Source organism: Cervus canadensis, chromosome 8 (assembly GCF_019320065.1).
Source record: "Cervus canadensis isolate Bull #8, Minnesota chromosome 8, ASM1932006v1, whole genome shotgun sequence".
Taxonomy (NCBI): Eukaryota; Metazoa; Chordata; class Mammalia; order Artiodactyla; family Cervidae; genus Cervus; species Cervus canadensis.
This window is the reverse complement of record NC_057393.1, coordinates 33,255,981-33,275,189: the sequence shown is the minus strand read 5'-3', so window position 1 is coordinate 33,275,189 and position 19,209 is coordinate 33,255,981. Positions and strand designations below refer to the sequence as shown.

Here is a 19,209-nt window from a genome sequence, read left to right as displayed (position 1 = left end):
CATTTCCTACTCCAGGGGATCTTCCTGATGTCAGGGATCGAACCCGTATCTCTTATGTCTTCTGCATTGGCAGGCAGATTCTTTACCATTGGGCTACCTGGGAAGAGATGCCTGAAAAGAGATGCCAAATTTCTCTCAGAATAAAGCTTTTAATCCACCCAAAGCCTGGTGAAATGAGATCTGACAATTTTCTGTAAAGAATACAAAAGAGATGACATTGATCTGGAAAGACTGAGTGAGTGGGGACCCAGAGATGGCTGCTTGGAATAGTTAGGTTAGTGAGTGGCTGGCAGGATGGTTAGAGAGGGCAGAGAATCAGCAAAGCTGACATCAAATCATCGACACATCTCTTCCCATTTACCCGATGCCCACCTTCCAGGCTCCTAGCATCTTTGTCACTTTAATCCCAACTGGAAACCCTCTGTAAATTCTTTCTCTTCAACTCAGAACCTTTAGGTTTTCAGGAATTTTTACTAAGAATTTAATTGCTAGAGAATAAAGAAGGAAGAAAGAGAGGGAAGGGGAAGAGGAAAGATAATTTAACAAATGTATGTAGTTTTGTAATAACCACCACAATCTAGATGCAGAATTCGTCCATCATTGCTGAAAATTCCCTCATGGACTTTTCAGTCAGTCCTTTGTCCCTGAACCTCTGCCTGCTAATCTGATTTCTGTCCTTAGTTTTGCCCTTTCCAGAATATCATATAAATGAAATCATACATAGTCTTTTGAGTCTGGCTTCTCTCACTTAGCATAATGCTTTTGTGATTCATCCATGTTGTTGCACTCATGAGTAGTTTATACCCTTTTTGTTGCTGAATAGAATTCTGTTGTATCACAGTTTGTGTGCTTTCACTGTAGATGCACATTTGGGTTGTTTTGAGTTTTGGGTGATGAATAAAAATGTTGTAAATAATCAGGTACAGGTTTTTGTGTAGACACATCTTCACTCTTTTTGGGTAAATACCTAGAAGTAGGACTACCTGGTTATAAGATAAGTATATATTTTAACAAGGGGCTTCTCAGGTGGGTAGGTAAAGAACCTACCTGCTAATGCAGGAGACGTGGGTTCAATCCCTGGGTCAGGAAGATCCCCTTGAGGATGGCATGGCCACCCATTCCTGTATTCTTGCCTGAAGAATCCCCTGGACAGAGGAGCCTGGTGGGGTACAATCCACCGGGTCACACAGAATCGGACACAACTAAAATGACTTAGCATACACACCCACACACATGCACACACACATGTGTGTTTTAACTTCATAAGAAACTCCCAAATTCTTTCCGAAGTGGCTGTTCCATTTTGCATCCCCAGCAGCAGTGTATGAGACTTCCAGTTGCTCTGCATCCTTGCCAACACTGTATTTTTTTTTCCATTCTAATAAGTATGTAATATTATATATTAAAAAACTTTGCTAGTATCAAACTTTAAAAAACATTGCTATTCTGGTAAGTAATAAATAGTATCTCATTTTACATTTAGTACATTTCTTTAAGATAAAGTAATTAGAATGCTTCTAATATGTTGGCGGTATTTATTTCTTTTTCTTTAAATTACTTATTTATGTTCTTTGCCCATTTTTATTTTTTAAATTTATTTCTTTTTTAATTGAAGGATAATTGCTTTACAGAATTTTGTTGTTTTCTGTCAAACAACATGAATCCGCCATAGGTATACAAATATCCCCTCCCTCTTGAACCTCCCTCCCATCTCCCTCCCCATCCACCCCTCTAGGTTGATACACAGCCTCAGTTTGAGTTCCCTGAGTCATAGAGCAAATTCCCGTTGGCTATCTATTTTACATATGGTAATGTAAGTTTCCATGTTACTCTCTCCATACATCTCACTCTCTCCTCCCCTCTCCCCATGTCCATAAGTCTGTTCTCTATGTCTGTTAAATTCTTTGATACCATCTTTCTAGATTCCGTATATATGTGTTCAATTAAGTTCAGTTCAGTTCAGTCGCTCAGTCGTGTCTGACTCTTTGCAACCCATTGGACTGCAGCACGCCCGGCCTTCCTGTCCATCACCAACTCCTGGAGTTTACCCAAACTCATGTCCGTTGAGTTGGTGATGCCATCCAACCATCTCATCCTCTGTCGTTCCCTCCTCCTCCCACCTTCAGTCTTTCCCAGCATCAGGGTCTTTTCAGATGAGTCAGCTCTTCCCATCAGGTGGCCAAAGTATTGGAGTTTCAGCTTCAAAATCAGTCCTTCCAATGAACACTTAGGACTGATCTCCTTTAGGATGGACTGGTTGGATCTTCTTGCAGTCCAAGGGACTCTCAAGAGTCTTCTCCAATACCACAGTTCAAAAGCATCAATTCTTCAGCGCTCAGCTTATATGTGTTAGTATATGATATTTATCTTTCTCTTTCTGACTTACTTCAATCTGTATAATAGGCTGTAGGTTCATCCACCTCATTAAAACTGACTCAAATGTGTTCCTTTTTATGGCTGAGTAATATTTCACTGTTTATATATTCCACAGCTTCTTTATCCATTCATCTGTTGACGGACATCTAGGTTGCTTCCATGTTTTAGCTATTGTAAATAATGCTGCAATGAACATTGGGGTACATGTGTCTATTTCAATTTTGGTTTCCCCAGGGTATATGCCTAGGAATGGGATTGCTGGGGCATATGGTGGTTTTATTCCTAGTTTTCTAAGAAATCTCCATACCGTCTTCCATAATGACTAAATCAATTTACATTCCCACCAACAGTGCAAGAGGGCTCCCTTTTCTCCACACCCTCTCCAGCATTTATTGTTTGTAGACTTTTGGATAATAGGCATTCTGATTGGTATGAGGTGATATCTCATTGTAGTTTTGATTTGCATTTCTCTAATAATGAGTGATGTTGAGCATCATTTCATGTGTTTGTTAGCCATCTATATGTCTTCTTTGGGAAAATGTCTGTTTAGGTCTTTTCTCCACTTTTTGATTGGATTGTTTATTTTTCTGGTATTGACTTGTGGTAATTCTGAGGGGTTGTCTTGATCATTGTCTTATCGATTTTTAATGACTTCATATATTAAGGAAACCAACTATTTCATAGTTGTTACAAACATTTTCCTCAGTTTGTCATTTTTTATTTTGTTTATGGCATATTTTGTTGCAGAAATATTTTTATGTTGCTTCTGACTTTTGTACTTCGTAAGTGAAAAAATGAGGAGGTAGAAATAAGATACCTTACAAAAGAGATGTAGAAGACAGAGGTGGGAGGGTGGAGGGGTGGGCTGTGAGGCTGGGCTACCTGGGTGAGTCAGTTTACCCCATCCCCACTTTGACCCCCACACTAGTGATATATGGCCAGCACAGATTTTCTGTCTTTCTCACCAGCAACACATAACCAAGGCTTGTTGACAAATGCAGCTGCTTTGAGAAACGATAGAATCCCCACGGCACAGTTCTTAAATTTCAGATATGGAAGAGGATTTGTTTAGTGGAAGCAGTGTGTTTATTGCAAAGACCATCAATACATGAGGTTATTACCCTTGTTGGCTGGGTCACAGGGAATTCCTGTCTGTGGTCTCAATGATATCACTCTGCCAGAAACAACCCTATACTTGAATATGGGAATCCACGAAGTCCATAAAGATCTATTGTGCTCCATGCAATCTATGGGCAAAAGAATTCAGAAAAGGCCAGAAGGGGGTGGGTGAGGAGGTAGGTGGTATGGTGGGAGGAAGTGAGGAGAAGGAGAAAGGGATGGGGATTCCTTTGCTTCCTTATTTCCCATACGCAGATCTTCTGCTGTTCTTTGATTTTTGCAATTATTAACATTTTTAGAGTCAGGCACACCAGTGCAAAGTCAGTCAGTTACTTGCTGCCAATCTGAGAAGAGCACAGCCCACAGCAAGAACGTTTGGGTGATGAGCTTGAGGTTGGCAGAGTCTGACTAGCAGGAAGAACTTATTCTGTTCCCCCACCCCGGTTCCACTGCCCAGAGTCACTCAATGGATTCTTCCCACCCAAAGCTGAGCCTCTTCGGGGACCACTCAGGATCAACCAGGCTACTTTGTTAGGATAATGCATTCTTTTTCTAACTAAAGTACTGTGAACTGAGACTAACCAGCTAATTAAAATTTCAAAGAGCAGAAACAAAGGATTATAAACAAGGCAAGTGACTTTCTCTGAGGGCTTCCCCGGTGGCTCAGATGGTAAAGAATCCGCCTGCCATGTGGGAGACCTGGATTCGATTCCCTGGATTGGGAAGATGCCCTGGAGGAGGGCATGGCAACCTACTCCAGTATTCTTGCCTGGAGAAGCCCCATGAACAGGGAGCCTAGTGGGCAATAGCCCGTGGGGTTGCAAAGAGTCAGGCACGACTGAGCGACTAAGCACACATAACTTTCTCTGAAGTCTGTGGTTCAAGGGATCTGTGGAACAGGACTTGGGTATTTCTTAAATAACCTGTCTCTACCTCTCTTTCTATTCCCACCCCCGTTTCCCTTCCACTCGTATTCTCTGTGTCTATCTTATTTTCCCTCCTCTCCTTTACTTTTTACCCTTTAACTAATTGACCATCATCGAGGCCTTGAGGTGCATTTTTAGCATTTGTCTATTTATTGACATTGTACTGACTTCCTTGACTTAAAAACAGGCAGGAAAAAAACCTCACCAAATTAAACTGCTTTATCCTCAAACTGACTCTGGATTTATTAACTGGGAAAATATGGGGTGGGGGTGAAATTTAAGATCTATTTGAACAGAACTTTGGGTTCTTTTGGATTGTTTCAGCCAAGAAGGAATGAAGCTGAGTAACTTCTACGCATCTCTAATGCAGGACAATAGTTGAGGCAGTGGAGTGGAGTTGGGAGACTTGGATCCAGTCACTGTTCTGCTGCTTACCAGCTTTGTGACTTTGAGCAAGTCCCTTAACCTCCCAGGGAACCATAATCCCAGCCTCTGTCTCAGCTGCTAGCTTCTGACCATCAAGGACCAAAAGACTCTATATTTGAAAAAGTGTGACATTGTCTGATGTCCTCAGAGACAACAGTCCAGACAGCCCCTTCAGCCAAATCCTTAACGTCAGTCCTGGTTCCCTTCTGGATAATGAGATTGGCTCCCACATTCAACACTTGTACTGCATAGCAGGCACGGTCATGTGGTTTAGGGTAGCGCCTGTGTGCTCCGTCACTTCACTCGTGTCCAGCTCTTTGCAACCTTATGAACTGTAGCCTGCCAGACTCCTCTGTCCATGGGATTTCTCAGGCAAGAATACTGGAGTGGGTTGCTGTGCCCTCCTCCAGGCGATCTTCCTGACTCAGGGATCGAACCCGCATCTCCCGCATTGCAGGTGAATTCTCTGCAGGCTTCTGCAGAGCCACTGGAGAAGCCCCATGGTGTAGGGTAGAGTGGTGGCTAAAAGCCTGATTTCTGGACCCAGAATGCCCGACTTTAATTCCTGGTCCCCACATTTATATCAGTGTAACTTTGGGCAGTCTACTTAACCTATGCCTCAGTTTCCTCACCTGTAAAGTGACAGCAATGAGGATAATAATAGTTCCTGTAGCTGCGATCTTATTTGGAAATGAAGTCTTTGTAGATGTAGTTAAGGATCTTGAGGTCATTCTGGCTTTAGGATGGGCCCTAAATCTAATGACTGGTGCCCCATGAGAGAAAGGAGAGGGAAATCTAATGCACGCGGAGACACGGGGAAAGGTCATGTGCAGACAGAGGCAGACTGTGGATGATGTAGCCATAGCCAGGGGAAGCCAGGGGCCACCAGAGGCTAGACAAGGCAAGAAAGGAATCTCTCCAGAGCCTTTGGCCCCATTGACACCTTGATTCTGGACTTTTAGCCTCTGGAATTGTGAGAGAATAAAATTCTATTGTTGTCAGTCACCCACATTGGTGGTAATTTGTGGCAGCCATAGGAAGCTGATACAGATGATGATAATAGTACCTCGAAGGAGTGTTGTGAAGGTTAAATGAGTTGCTATGTGTAGAATGCTGAGAACATAATCTGGAATACAGTGAGGGCTCTTTTGTAGGTTGTTAGGTATTGTTAGCTCACTGACTCTTACCTAGCAACCCTATGAAGTCCATACTATTATGAATCATCTTGAATGCAAGGAATTGGAGGATTAGAGATTGAGCAAAGGTGAGGTTGTCTGGACTCTGCTCTAGCTTGAGCCACCCCTCAGAAGTCAATGGAGTTTGGCTTTGGGGTGATGGATCCAGGTGACTTTTGGTTTGGAGGCCCCTCATAAGGATGTTCTCTCAGCGAAGATTTAACAGCTCTGAGCTACCAACGAGAACAGAAGGTATAGAGAAGATCTATCATGATATGGTTCTTACTGCTCCTGGACGTGTCTTCCCAGCCCTGGTCTTGGCACAGGCTCTACTTCAGCAGAGCCAGGCTCTGTCTGCACTTGACTGAGTGGTTGTCCTAAGAGCTGATGTCACTGGGACGCCTCAGCACTTCATTACAAGAGGCAGAGATCTGCCACCTAAAAGATCACACCCTCCTTCTTCAGGAGGTGTGCTTCAGGTCCCATGGTGCTGAATATAAATTATACCAATGGTTAGAAAGAAGTCAGATCACTTAGAGTAAGACCAAACCCTCACCAGAACCTGCAAAGCCCTATGAGCAAGGCACCCAGTGACCCCACCCCTGACCATCTCTTACTCTTTTCCCCTTCATCACTCTTCCAGCCACACTGGCCTCATGGCCAGGTACTGTTCCACCCCTGGGCCTTTGCACATGCAGTTCCAGTTATCTTAAATGCTCTTGGCCAAGTAGTGTGCTTGCGGTCTCTTTATCCCTGTCACTTTTAATATCACCATCTCAGGTCTTTCCTAATCACTCTATTCTGCCTCTTTACCTGCCTTTTCTCATTTCTTAGCACTTATAATTATTAACATACTATAAATTTTACTTGTTTTGTTTATTTTTTTCAAACTAGAATATAAGCACCATGAAATGGAAACATTTGTTCTGTTCACTGCTGTAACACTAGCCTCAGGCAGGTCTATTGAATAGTGTAATGCATTGAATAAATAATTGTTGACTGACTAATAGAAAAATGAATGAAATAACAACTACAGAACTCCCAAACCAAAATAGGTTAATCCGTTAAATATCTAGAGGTAGCACATGAAGAGAGCAGTACTGGAACCATTGAGCTTTGAGGAATGTGGAGGGAAGCATAGCCTCCTATTGAGCTTGAGTTTGAACATGACAAGGAAAAAGATTTGGTGGAGAAAGAGGAGAACAGAATTCCAGCTGAAGGAAATCTCATGTTGAAAATGTCAACATGCAAAATTCATTTATTCATTCAACGAGGACTATAGCAATGAACGAGCCAGAAAAAAGTCGTGGCACTTAGGGAATGTACAGTCTAGTGGTTGTAATGTCAGGCAGTATGATCTCAGACACATACATCTGCTTATTGGAATGGTGAGATGCGAAGCGCTTAAATTTCTAAAGGGTTGAGAGGGCTGGGTAGACAGTGAGGCTTTCATCTGGCAAGCAGAAGAAAACTACCTTCATTCTTAATCAGGAAGAGCCCTGGGAATGTCAATTATGGAGGAATTCTGCAGGTGCATGAAGGATGGATTCTGATAGGAAAAAGAATTAGGGAGATACAAGAATGGGCTCTTATAGAAGAAGTGGTGGCGATTGGAACAGAGGGATGGCTGGTGCCATAAAAGAGGTTGAGTCTAAAGGACCTGGAATGAAGCAGCTGAGAAAGGATCTTAAAGCCCTTGAATGCGAGAACATTCTAAGTATGTGTCACCAAGAACTCCCTAATGGAGAGGAAGGAAGATGGCAGAGAGGGGGCAGATATTCTAGGAGCTGGAGAAATGGCAAAGTCAGATTAGGACCAGTCCCCTGAGCTTCAGTGATTGTCCCATCACTGCCCTGTGTAAACACAGGAAGGGACCACAGCACCCCACTGATGTTTACTCTCCAGTGCTTGTCTGTATTGGCTGTTTTGTTCTCTATATGACAAGCCAAGCTTTGTTTGGATGTAACCCATCAGAAATTGGAAACGATTTGAATCTAATGCGTCACACTGAATCTGCAGAGCAAAACTTCTGTTTTTTTTTTTCTTTTGCCTAAAATCCACCACATCTGCCAACACCCCAAATCTTTCTTATTAATAGAGTGAAATTTTAAGATAAAACATCTTTGGTATCATAAATTAGAGAAGCTGGGATTTCTCTGTACTGCAGAATTTTGACTAAGGACAAATTACATAATTTTAACCTTTAATAGGATGCCAGCTCTGGATGTCATGATAACTGTTTCTGTCAGAGTGAAAAGGAATCAGCTTTTTTGCCTCTGACATAGCTAATTGGCTTGAAATCAGCTTGTTTTGTCAAAGCTTGGGTTTCCTTCAGTTTTGTCTCTGTCAAGTGAAGAACTGACAATTCTATCTGGCTCTCAGCTCAGAGAAACTTTCTCATTCGTCCTGTGACAGGAAGGGAATGGGAGGGCAGGGGCAGTCTTGAGTTCCTCAGGATAGTGGGAAAATTCAAAGCAATATAACACTTTATCGTTAAGATATTTTTGGTAAAAATGTTTCTTGAAATTGTTTTTTAAAATACAATTTCACATTGTATGATACAAACCACATTTCTGTTATCCACAAGGGAATTGAAGGGCTTTTCAGGGGGATACAGTCATCGTGAATTTTCCGTAATAGAACTTGACTGGAGCAGACATGACATCTGAAAGAGCTCTGGGGCCTAGGAAGAAAGGCAGGTTACCAAAGTGGTTCCCTTTGATGAACATGTCTTCGACAAGTCCAGCTCTGGACCCCCACGTCTGTGGCTGTGCTCGGTCTCCTTACTCGTGTCTGACTCTTTGAGACTCCGTGGACTGTAGCCTGTCAGGCTCCTCTGTCCTTGGGATTCTCCAGGCAAGAATACTGGGGTGAGTTGCCATCTCCTTCTCCAGGGGATCTGTCCGACCCAGGGGTCAAATCTGTGTCTCCTGCATCTCTTGCATTGCACATGAACTCTTTACTCACTGAGCCACCTGGGAAGCCCCCTCATCTGCTACCACTTGCTAAGAAGAACCTGGCTTCCTCCCATGTGATAATGACTTCTGAAAACTATCTGACATGGTTCATAGAAAGCATAGTATTTTAATTATTCCTCTCTAAGTAACTTGCTGCTGCTGTTAAGTCGCTTCAGTCATGTCCGACTCTGTGCGACCCCATAGATGGCAGCCCACTAGGCTCCTCTGTCCCTGGGATTCTCCAGGCAAGCTCCAGGCAAGAATACTGGAGTGGGTTGCCACTTCCTTCTCCAAAGCATGAAAGTAAAAAGTGAAAGTGAAGTCGCTTAGTCATGCTTAGTTCACATGGAAAACAGTCATTATTTTGTTTTATAATACAGCTTTTGAAAAATTCCTAAATTTCTTCTTTGATTTAAGTTCTTTTAGTTGTCATATCTTTGATAAGATGAATGTGATGAAAGACTTGCATATATTCTAATAATATAGATATCATTGCAAAAGCTGGGCAAATGTGGGGAAGTATAATTTCTTTTTTAGATTATTTTTTATTGAAGTATAGTTGATTTACAATGTTGTGCTAATTTCTGCTGTACATCAAGGTGACTTAGTTATACACATATAAACTTTTTTTTAATATTCCTTTCCAGTATCGTTTATCCCAGGAGACTAGATATAGTTCCCTGTGCCATACAATAGGACCTTGTTGTTTATCGATTCTAAATTTGACAGTTTGCTTCTGCTAACCCCAAACTCCCAAACCGTCCCTGTCCTTCCGCCCCTCCTCCTTGACAACCACAAGTCTGTTCTCTGTGAGTCTGTTTCTGTTTTATAGATAGGGTCATTTGTGCCATATTTTAGATTCCACGTGTAAGTGATCATATGGTATTTGTCTTTCTCTTTCTTTCTTACTTCACTTAGTAAGATAATCTATAGTTCTATTCATATTGCTGCCAATGGCATTATTTGTTCTTTTTTATGGCTTAGTAATATTCCACTATATATACCACATCTTCATTATCCATTCATCTATTGATAGACATTTAGGTTGCTTCCACGTATTGGCTATTGTAAATAGTGCTGCAATGAATATTGGAGTGCATGTATCTTTTTGAAATATGGTTTTCTCTGGATATATGCCCAGGAGTAGGATTGTGGGATCCTCAGTTCAGTTCAGTTCAGTCACTGAGTCGTGTCCGACTATTTATGACCCTATGGACTGCAGTATGCCAGGCCTCCCCGATCATCATCAACTCCCAGAGATTACTCAAACTCATGTCCATTGAGTTGGTGATGCCATCCAACCACTTCATCCTCTGTCGTCCCTTTCTCCTCCTGCCTTCAATCTTTCCCAGCATCAGGGTTTTTTCAAATGAGTCAGCTCTTCGCTTCAGGTGGCCAAAGTATTGCAGTTTCAGCTTCAGCATCAGACCTTCCAATGAACATTCAGGACTGATTTCCTTTAGGATGGACTGGTTTGATCTCCTTGTAGTCCAAGGGACTCTCAAGAGTCTTCTCCAACACCACAGTTCAAAAGCATCAATTCTTCAGTGCTCAGCTTTCCTTATAGTCCAACTCTCACATTCATACGTGACCACTGGAAAAACCATAACTTTTACTAGATGGAACTTTGTTGGCAAAGTAATGTCTCTGCTTTTTAATATGCTGTCTAGGTTGGTAACTTTCCTTCCAAGGAGTAAGCATCTTAATTTCATGGATGCAGTCACCATCTGCTTTGATTTTGGAGCCCAAAAAAATAAAATCTGCCACACTGTTTCCACTGTTTCTCCATCTATTTGCCATGAAGTGATGGGACTGGATGCCATGGTCTTTGTTATCTGAATGTTGAGCTCTAAGCCAACTTTTTCACTCTCTTCTTTCCCTTTCACAAAGCAGGTCTTTAGTTCTTCTTCACTTTCTGCCATAAGGGTGGTGTCATCTGCATATCTGAGGTTATTGATATTTCTCCCAGCAATCTTGATTCCAACTTGTGCTTCATCCAGCCCAGCATTTCTCATGATGTACTCTGCATATAAGTTAAATAAGCAGGGTGACAATATACAGCCTTGATGTACTCCATTTCCTATTTGGAACCAGTCTGTTGTTCCATGTTCAGTTCTAACTGTTGCTTCCTGACCTGCATACAGATTTCTCAGGAGGCAGGTCAGGTGGTCTGGTATTCCCATCTCTTTAAGAATTTTCCACAGTTTGTTGTGATCCACACAGTCAAAGGCTTTCACATAGTCCATAAAATAGAAGTAGATATTTTTCTGGAACTCTCTTGCTTTTTTGATGATCCAGCGGATATTGGCATTGATCTCTGGCTCCTCTGCCTTTTCTAAAACCAGCTGGAACATCTGGAAGTTCTCGGTTCACATACTGTTGAAGCCTGGCTTGGAGAATTTTGAGCATTACTTTGCTAGAGTGTGAGATGAGTGCAATTGTGTGGTAGTTTGAGCATTCTTTGGCATCGCCTTTCTTTGGGATTGGAATGAAAACTGACCTTTTCCAGTCCTGTGACCACTGCTGAGTTTTCCAAATTTGCTGGCATATCAAGTGCAGTACTTTCACAGCATCATCTTTTAGGATTTGAAATAGCTCAACTGGAATTCCATCACCTCCACTAGCTTTGTAGTGATGCTTCCTAAGGCCCACCTGACTTCGCATTCCAGGATGTCTGGCTCTAGGTGAGCTGATCACACCATCGTGATTAACTGGGTCATGAAGATCTTTTTTGTACAGTTCTTCTGTGTATTCTTGCCACCTCTTCTTAAAATCTTCTGCTTCTGTCAGGTCCATACCATTTCTGTCCTTTATTGAGCCCGTCTTTGCGTGAAATGTTCCCTTGGTATCTCTAATTTTCTTGAAGAGATCTCTAGTCTTTCCCATCTATTATTTTCCTTTATTTCTTTGCACTGATCATTGAGGAAGGCTTTCTTATCTCTCCTTGCTATTCTTTGGAACTGTACATTTAAATGGGTATATCTTTCCTTTTCTCCTTTGCTTTTGGCTTCTCTTCTTTTCACAGCTATTTGTCAGGCCTCCTCAGACAGCCATTTTGCTTTTTTGCATTTCTTTTTCTTGGGGATGGTCTTACTCCCCATGTAATTCTATCTTTATTTTTCTGCAGAACCTCCATACTGTACTCCATAGTTGCTGCACCAATTCATATTTCCACCCACAGCGTAGGAGGGTTCCCTGGTGTTCAGTGCTAATAATGATTCAGTAAATATTCTCATTTTAAAAAGAAAGAAACAGAGTCACTTCAAGCTATTTTCCATCTCAGGGCTTTTTCAGCTTGTGCTTCCTCTTCTTGGAGTGTTATTTCTCCTTCGTATAAGTGGTGTTTTCTCACCTTTAAGGTCTAAGCTTAAATGTCATCTTCTCAAAGACCTTTCTTGACCCTTAGTCTAATCTCCCCACCCCAACTCTGCTGCAAGTCACTCTGTAACATTTCTTGGTTTGAATTTCTCCTCCACACTTTTCATGACCTGAAGTCCTTATCTGCAGACTTCTTTTCTGACTTATCTATCTTCCCAACTAGATGTCAATTCCAATATGCAGTGACCTTTTTGGTCATTTTCATTGGATTAGCACCCAAATGGATGAAAAGAAAATGAAATAATCAAAATTGTCATATTTACAGAAACAAAAGAATAGGTAGACCTTTTGAACAGTTTGAGGGAGTATTCACAATTCTGTTATAGTAGAATTATCGTTACAGTGTGCAATTTTTAGATTAGATCTGCAATTTTTCATCTAAAACATGTGCTGCTTGTAAGCTGTGTTTGTCAATGTCACAACTTTGGGAAACGAGGTAGGTAAAGTTAGCTAAGGGGCTCTTTTCCAGATTCCACAGCCCTGGAAGCAAAAAGGACATTCCTGTTACTGTTGTATCAGGATGTTTTAGCTTCAAGGTATTTAAATCATGACTCTAATTGGATCAAAGCTTGAGTCTCATGAGAGGATTAGATCAGGATAAGTTGTTTCAGCAGCTCAAAATGCTTCAAGAACTCAAATTCTTTCCACCTCTCTGCTCTACCATCATTGGCTGGACCATGTCTGAGGAAAAAGAGAGAATGCTTCCTTTCTCTTACTTGACTTGCCCCAGCAGTCTTCCTCCAGGGTCTCACAGGCTGTTTTGGGGGTATATGCCCACTGTTGAACCAGTTACTGGAGAGGGAAGGAGATTATGCAGAACAGTCAGCACCTTCCCAGGAGGTGTTTGGGCTGCTTAGGGGAGCGGAAGGCATCTGAACAAAACTTGAGATTCCTTTGGGAAGGGAGGAGGGGGACATTTCATTTATTGTATATTTCATTCATTGTTCCTTTGTTTGGAAGAAGTAGATAATGGTGTTGCTAAAACTTTTCCCCCTAAGTTTTGTACTGTTTGGCTTGATGGAAACAGACTGATTCAAGGTTCTAGAGGCAGATGCAGACTGGAGACCCAGGCAATTACCAGCCTTTGGATTAAGTCCAAGCTTGTGCTCACGAGCCCAAGGAGGAGCTCCTGTGTTGGCGTAGCTGCTGCTGCTGAGCAAGAGGGAAAGAGGAGGAGGGGACTCAGGTTCCTCTTTCAGTTGCTTTAGGCCCTGGCCTTCTCTCTTAGAGAAGTGCAAACTATTTTGGAGAGCCCATCTTATTTCCACATGCTTTTTTTTTTTTTCTTTTACGTGACCCTGTCCTTCTTCCCCAAAGGCTCAGGAAAAGGTTTGGGGATACTTTGAGAAGCTAGAGTGGAAGGATGAGAGTGGAGGGAATGGAGTAACCATCCCATTTCGTGTTCACCACTGCCACAACCTCTGTTTATCCTGCTCAAAGTAAATTTGCCTTTTATAGAGTTCTGCTTCTGGGACTTTTTTATGTCCCATGATGATGAGAGTATTTACAGGATAGACAAAATAATACAAATGATGAAATGTTTAAAACTCCATAGACCCTATGTTATTACCTACAGTTATTTAACATGTAAGTGTGGTTGAAGTGAAGGTCAAGCCAGGAAATGTCATGAAGCAGAGGAACTTTGATGTTTGTTTGGTGATACATTCTGAATACTTTTTAATATCGTACTCATATTTTGGTAGATTTTAAAATTGAGGGAGGCCATCTTTGCTTTCTTTGTTTCTTTAACCTTGATAGACCTATATGACCTAGTAAACAAGCTGCCAGTTTGGGATTTTTCCTTCTCATCTTGTATCTCATCGCTGACCTAATTCTGCCCATTCTTCTTACCACGGCCACTAACTCAGTTTTGGCCCTCATCACAGTACAGACACATCCTTTTGTTTTTTTAACTTTTACCCAATTACTTTGCAAGTGCCTCGTGGATAAAGATCAGCTTTTACCTGTCTTTGCTGTCTCCAGAAAGCCAACATAAGCCATACAGAAAGGGGAGGAAAATCAATGTCTGTTCATTTCTTATTGATGTTTTCTCTTCTTCTTTTGATTTTAGAATCTGAACTGAAGGTATTTTGCTCTAAAAACATACTGAGCATCCTTGGTTTCTCCTGCATCATCGCTGTGATAGCATTGCTCGCTCTGGGGCTGACCCAGAACAAAGCACTGCCAGAAAATGTTAAGGTAACTCAAACCCCTGAGTATGTGTGTGTGTATGTGTGTGTACATGTGTTTGAGGGTCCCTGGATGGGGCAGAGGGAAAGGGGAGTTATGGTAAATCAGAGCAGTAGGAGTTGAGGTTCTGGAAGCCCAGGAGCAAATCAGTCTCCATTGAACTAGGTGAGTAAAATGGCAGTGGATGCTTATTCTGGAGGAGAGAATGCCTTAGATCAGTTAGGGGTGGAAAGATAATTGTCTTTATGATTGTTCAGCAAACTGATTAAATCAGTATTCTAACAGAGACAAATGCTTTATTCACCACATCCAGATCCGTGATATACTGTGTTGGTTTCCATAATGCTAGTACTATCTCTGCTTCCTACTCATTGTTCCCTTGTGGAAACAATGAACTCTTTGTTTACTGAACATTGCATTCTTTGTTCTTACTCTATTATTATCACTATCACCAAAATAATAAACTTTACTAGACAGCTCTGTACAAAGCACTTTGGAAGTCAAAGATTGTGGAGAAGACTTGTTCCTCATCTCTAAACTATTAAAAAGAAATCAATTTAAAGATCAATTTTTAAAAAGCCCCTGGAGACCACATACATGTATTGAATATAGTAATTTGAAATGAATTCATGGATGTATAGATTTCTTGTGAAATTTCCACATTTGAAGAGCTAGTGTGTGTGTGTGTGTGTGTAATTAAAAATAATTAGGGTCATTAACTCCACTGTGATTTATTTCTGCTTCCTTTCAAATTCATCAAAGTTCAATTTCAAAGACATGAATACCTCACTAATACCTTGTAATATGTTTATTATTTAATCCATTAATTTAAAAGCATATAGTAAGTTTAAGTTTTTATTGTAAATACATCGATTTTCAACTTTCATTTGAATTATAGTTAATAAATCTTCAAGGGCCCAGAGACCAGTGTGCTAATGAACACATATATATGTGTGGGCAGTGACATATCCATGGGAGCCCTGAAATACATATGCAAAAGTATATATATATATATTTGCATTTGAATATACTAGACTTTGAGCCTGGAAAGATGGGTGCATATGCCAGGCCTCTGAAACTATTGCCACTTACTCAAATCATTTCCTCTATAGCAGAGGCCTGGATGTTACACTGGCATCCGTTTGCCACACACATTCAGCCCAGTGGGCTGTGCACAGCAATCCCTTTGTCAGCACTGAAAGCTGATACTATCTCTCTGTCAATGGTCTCTTGACTTTAAATATTCAGTGATGCTGGCTCTCTTGGCTTAACTTCACTCACAGTTGAAGCCTCATGACATCTTGGTTTTGCTATTTGTTTACCAGCTCCAAAAGTGTGTGATTGCCTTCTTGATTTGACCTTTTCGTACATTCATTATTGCATCATTGGTGAGGGAGATGGCTTAGGAGGCCAAATCCATGACAAGCTTAGGCTCTGTGTGCTCAGTGAACACTTGTGGTCACGGATGACTTTTCATCATTCATGATGGTCTTCAAGACTGTTGTGATTCTGTGTTCTTGTGTTGGCCTGGAAAAATGGAAGAAGGTCTTTGTCATCTAAAGTGAATCTTTATAGTAGTATGATTGGCCCGATCCCACTAGGACCCGCTGAAGAGCTGTGGAGAAAGCACTTCTGAATTACTGCCCTAGGGCTTTATCCCTGGGTTCTCATCCCTGTTGGTCAAGGGTTGCCCCAGAGGTTAGCTCCTTGGCACTTCCAGGTTTGCGCATATGTCAGAGGGGCTGTGTGGGGCTATAAGGTGGTAGGAGAGAAGACCCTGTGAAGACATAGAGAGATAAGATACAGGCTGAGCTAGAAAAATGTTGGTCAAAAAACATGAAGTGGCCACCAAAGTTATCTGAAGCATCACTGTTCTGATACCCTTTTGTAGGAGAGAGAGTCGTTTGTACACATAGTTTCAGAACAATAGAGACATGTGAATATGGAGGTAGGTGTAGTGCTACAGCTGCCCAGAGGAAGGAGTCACCAACTGTGCCTAGTCATATGAAGACTTCACGGAGGAGGTGGCCTTGGGGCCAAGTAAAGGAGAACACTAAGGAGTTTGACAGGAGGTGAGCTAGGACATTTTCTGGGCAAAGACCATACCATTTGTTGCAGAGTGGCAGCTTAAAATAAACAGATGGTCCTGGGGAATCACCACCAGTTCATCATGGCTAGAATATTGAACACAGGGCAGGAAGGAACGGTGGGAGAGGAGACTTCAATCTGAGTATGCCTAGCTCAGGGATGGGTATCTCATTCGCTGTAGCAGTGCTCAGGATTGGCTCCATATTAAAAGCTCCTGGGGAGCTTTTTAAAAATACTAATTTCTGGACTCTACCCTGGGCCAATTAAATCATAATCTTTGGGGGTGAAGCCCAGGCATTGGTATATTTTAAAACCTTCCCAGGTGATTTTAATGAGCAGTCATGCTTGTCAACCACTGCTTAGAAGATTTCAAACAGGGTGTGTGCATGTGTGCTCAGTCGTGTCTGACTCTTTGCAACCGACGAACTGTAGCCTTGCAGGCTCCTCTGCCCATGGGATTCTCCAGGAAGAATATTGGAGTGGGTTGCCATGCCCTCCTCTAGGAAATCTTCCCAAGCCAGGGATAGAACTCGCATCTCTTGTGTCTCCTGTGTTGGCGGACAGATTTTTTTACCACTGAGCTACCTGGGAAGCAAACAGGGGCGCAGATTGTGTTTCTGAGATTCCTCTTGGCTGGAGAGCAGATTAGAAGAGGAGAGACCAGATAGGATATTCCTTACATTGTGTAGACAAGGCAGATTAGGCTGGAACTAAGGCATTGCCATGGAGTTAAGGTATTAAGGAGATACCTTGAGAGACACTGAGGTCCACCAGATCTTAGTGATTAGATTCCTTTCAGTTCAGTTCAGTCATTCAGTCATGTTCGACTCTTTGCGACCCCATGGGCTGCAGCATGCCAGGCTTCCCTGTCCATCACCAACTCCTGGAGCTTGCTAAAACTCATATCCATCGAGTCGGTGATGCCATCCAACCATCTCATCTTCTGTCTTCCCCTTCTCCTCCTGCCTTCAATCTTTCCCAGCATCAGGGCCTTTTCTAGTGAGTCAGTTCTTTGCATTAGGTGGCCAAAGTATTGGAGTTTCAGCTTCAACATCAGTCCTTCCAATGAATATTCAGGGCTGATTTCCTTTAGGATGGACTGGTTGGAACTCCTTGCTGTCCAAGGGACTCTAAAGAATCTTCCCAAACACCACAGTTCAAAAGCATCAATTCTTCAGCACTCAGCTTTTTTTACATCCACACATGACTACTGGAAAAACCATAGCTTTAACTAGACAGACCTTTGTTGGCAAAGTAATGTCTCTGCTTTTTAATATGCTGTCTAGGTTGGTCACAACTTTTCTTCTTCATAGCAAGCGTCTTTTAATTTCATGGCTGCAATCACCATCTGCAGTGATTTTGGAGCCCCCCGAAATAAAGTCTATCACTATTCCCACTGTTTCCCCATCTATTTGACATGAAATGATGGGACCAGATGCCATGATCTTAGTTCTTTGAATGTTGAGCTTTAAGCCATCATTTTCACTTTCCTCTTTCATTTTCATCAGGAGGCTCTTCGATTCTTCTTTGCTTTCTGCCATAAGGGTGGTGTCATCTGCGTATCTGAGGCTATTGATATTTCTCCTGGCAAGCAATCTTGATTCCAGCTTGTGCTTCATCCAAGCATGATGTACTCTGCATATAAGTTAAATAAGCAGGGTGACAATAAGTAGCCTTGACATACTCCTTTCCAAATTTATTTATTTATAATTATTTATTTATCATTAGACTCCTTAGAGGACCTTTTAAGGTAAAGATGGAACACCTTGGATGTCATGTTGAGAACAATCTTTCCACACTTCTGTTTAAAGAGGGTGGTGGCCACATGCTTCTGAATGCAAAGGCTTTCGGCTGTCTCTCTACACATTTCCTGACTCTTCATCCCTGTCTTATTGCAGGGTCATTAATTCTGTCTGCTTGGAGTGCAACACAGCAGAGGCCATGGATTTACACCACCTGGGTTTAAACCTCAGCTCTGTTCTTATAAAGATAGGACATAACTTCTCTGAGCCTCAGTTTCTCCATTTGTAAGACAGAGCTGATCACTGATATCTTGTAGATTACTGTGGGAATTGAGTAGGATAAAGTAAACGCAGGGTGAAGTTCAGAACAAGATGCTGGCCCACCACACACCCTTGTCATTGGTAACTTATGTGTTATCATTATCATCTTTGTAGCCTGTCTGCCTGGTGACAAATCGCCACTTATCTTTTTCCCTGCCTCTTCCCATCTGACTCACCCTCTTCTAGCCCAGTTCAGGGCAGCCCTCCAGTTCCAAAGATCCAGTCTTGTCATCTTCCTGCCTGATCCAGTTTGGGTTCAGCCTGGTTGGAAAGTGGTTGCCTCATGCCTGACCGTATCTCACAAAACACAAGAACTCTTTTTTGTACTGATGGGCTTACTTGCCCAGCCACCCAGGTTGTAAGCATTCTGAGGCAAGGACTGGGTTTCATTCGTCTTTGCATATATCAATATTTTCTTACCCTTTCACTTCATTCATTCATTTAATAAATGGTCGTTGACCATCTACTCTGCGTTAGGCCCTAGGAATATAGCAGTGAGCAAAACTGGCTA

The 19,209-nt window shown here is 42.0% G+C and overlaps 1 protein-coding gene across 3 annotated transcripts in view; it reads left to right on the top strand.

The window, feature by feature from the left end:
• The window catches only part of ENTPD1 (ectonucleoside triphosphate diphosphohydrolase 1), a 98,048-nt gene that overhangs the window by 45,112 nt on the left and 33,727 nt on the right, over positions 1–19,209 (top strand). For 2 of the 3 annotated variants that reach the window (XM_043475867.1, XM_043475868.1), the window contains exon 2: positions 14,429–14,556. The exons of the other annotated variant lie outside the window; for it this stretch is intronic. In XM_043475867.1, coding sequence (XP_043331802.1) covers positions 14,429–14,556 — 128 coding nt within the window. The remainder of the gene's footprint in view (positions 1–14,428; positions 14,557–19,209) is intronic. 3 annotated transcript variants of the gene reach the window in all.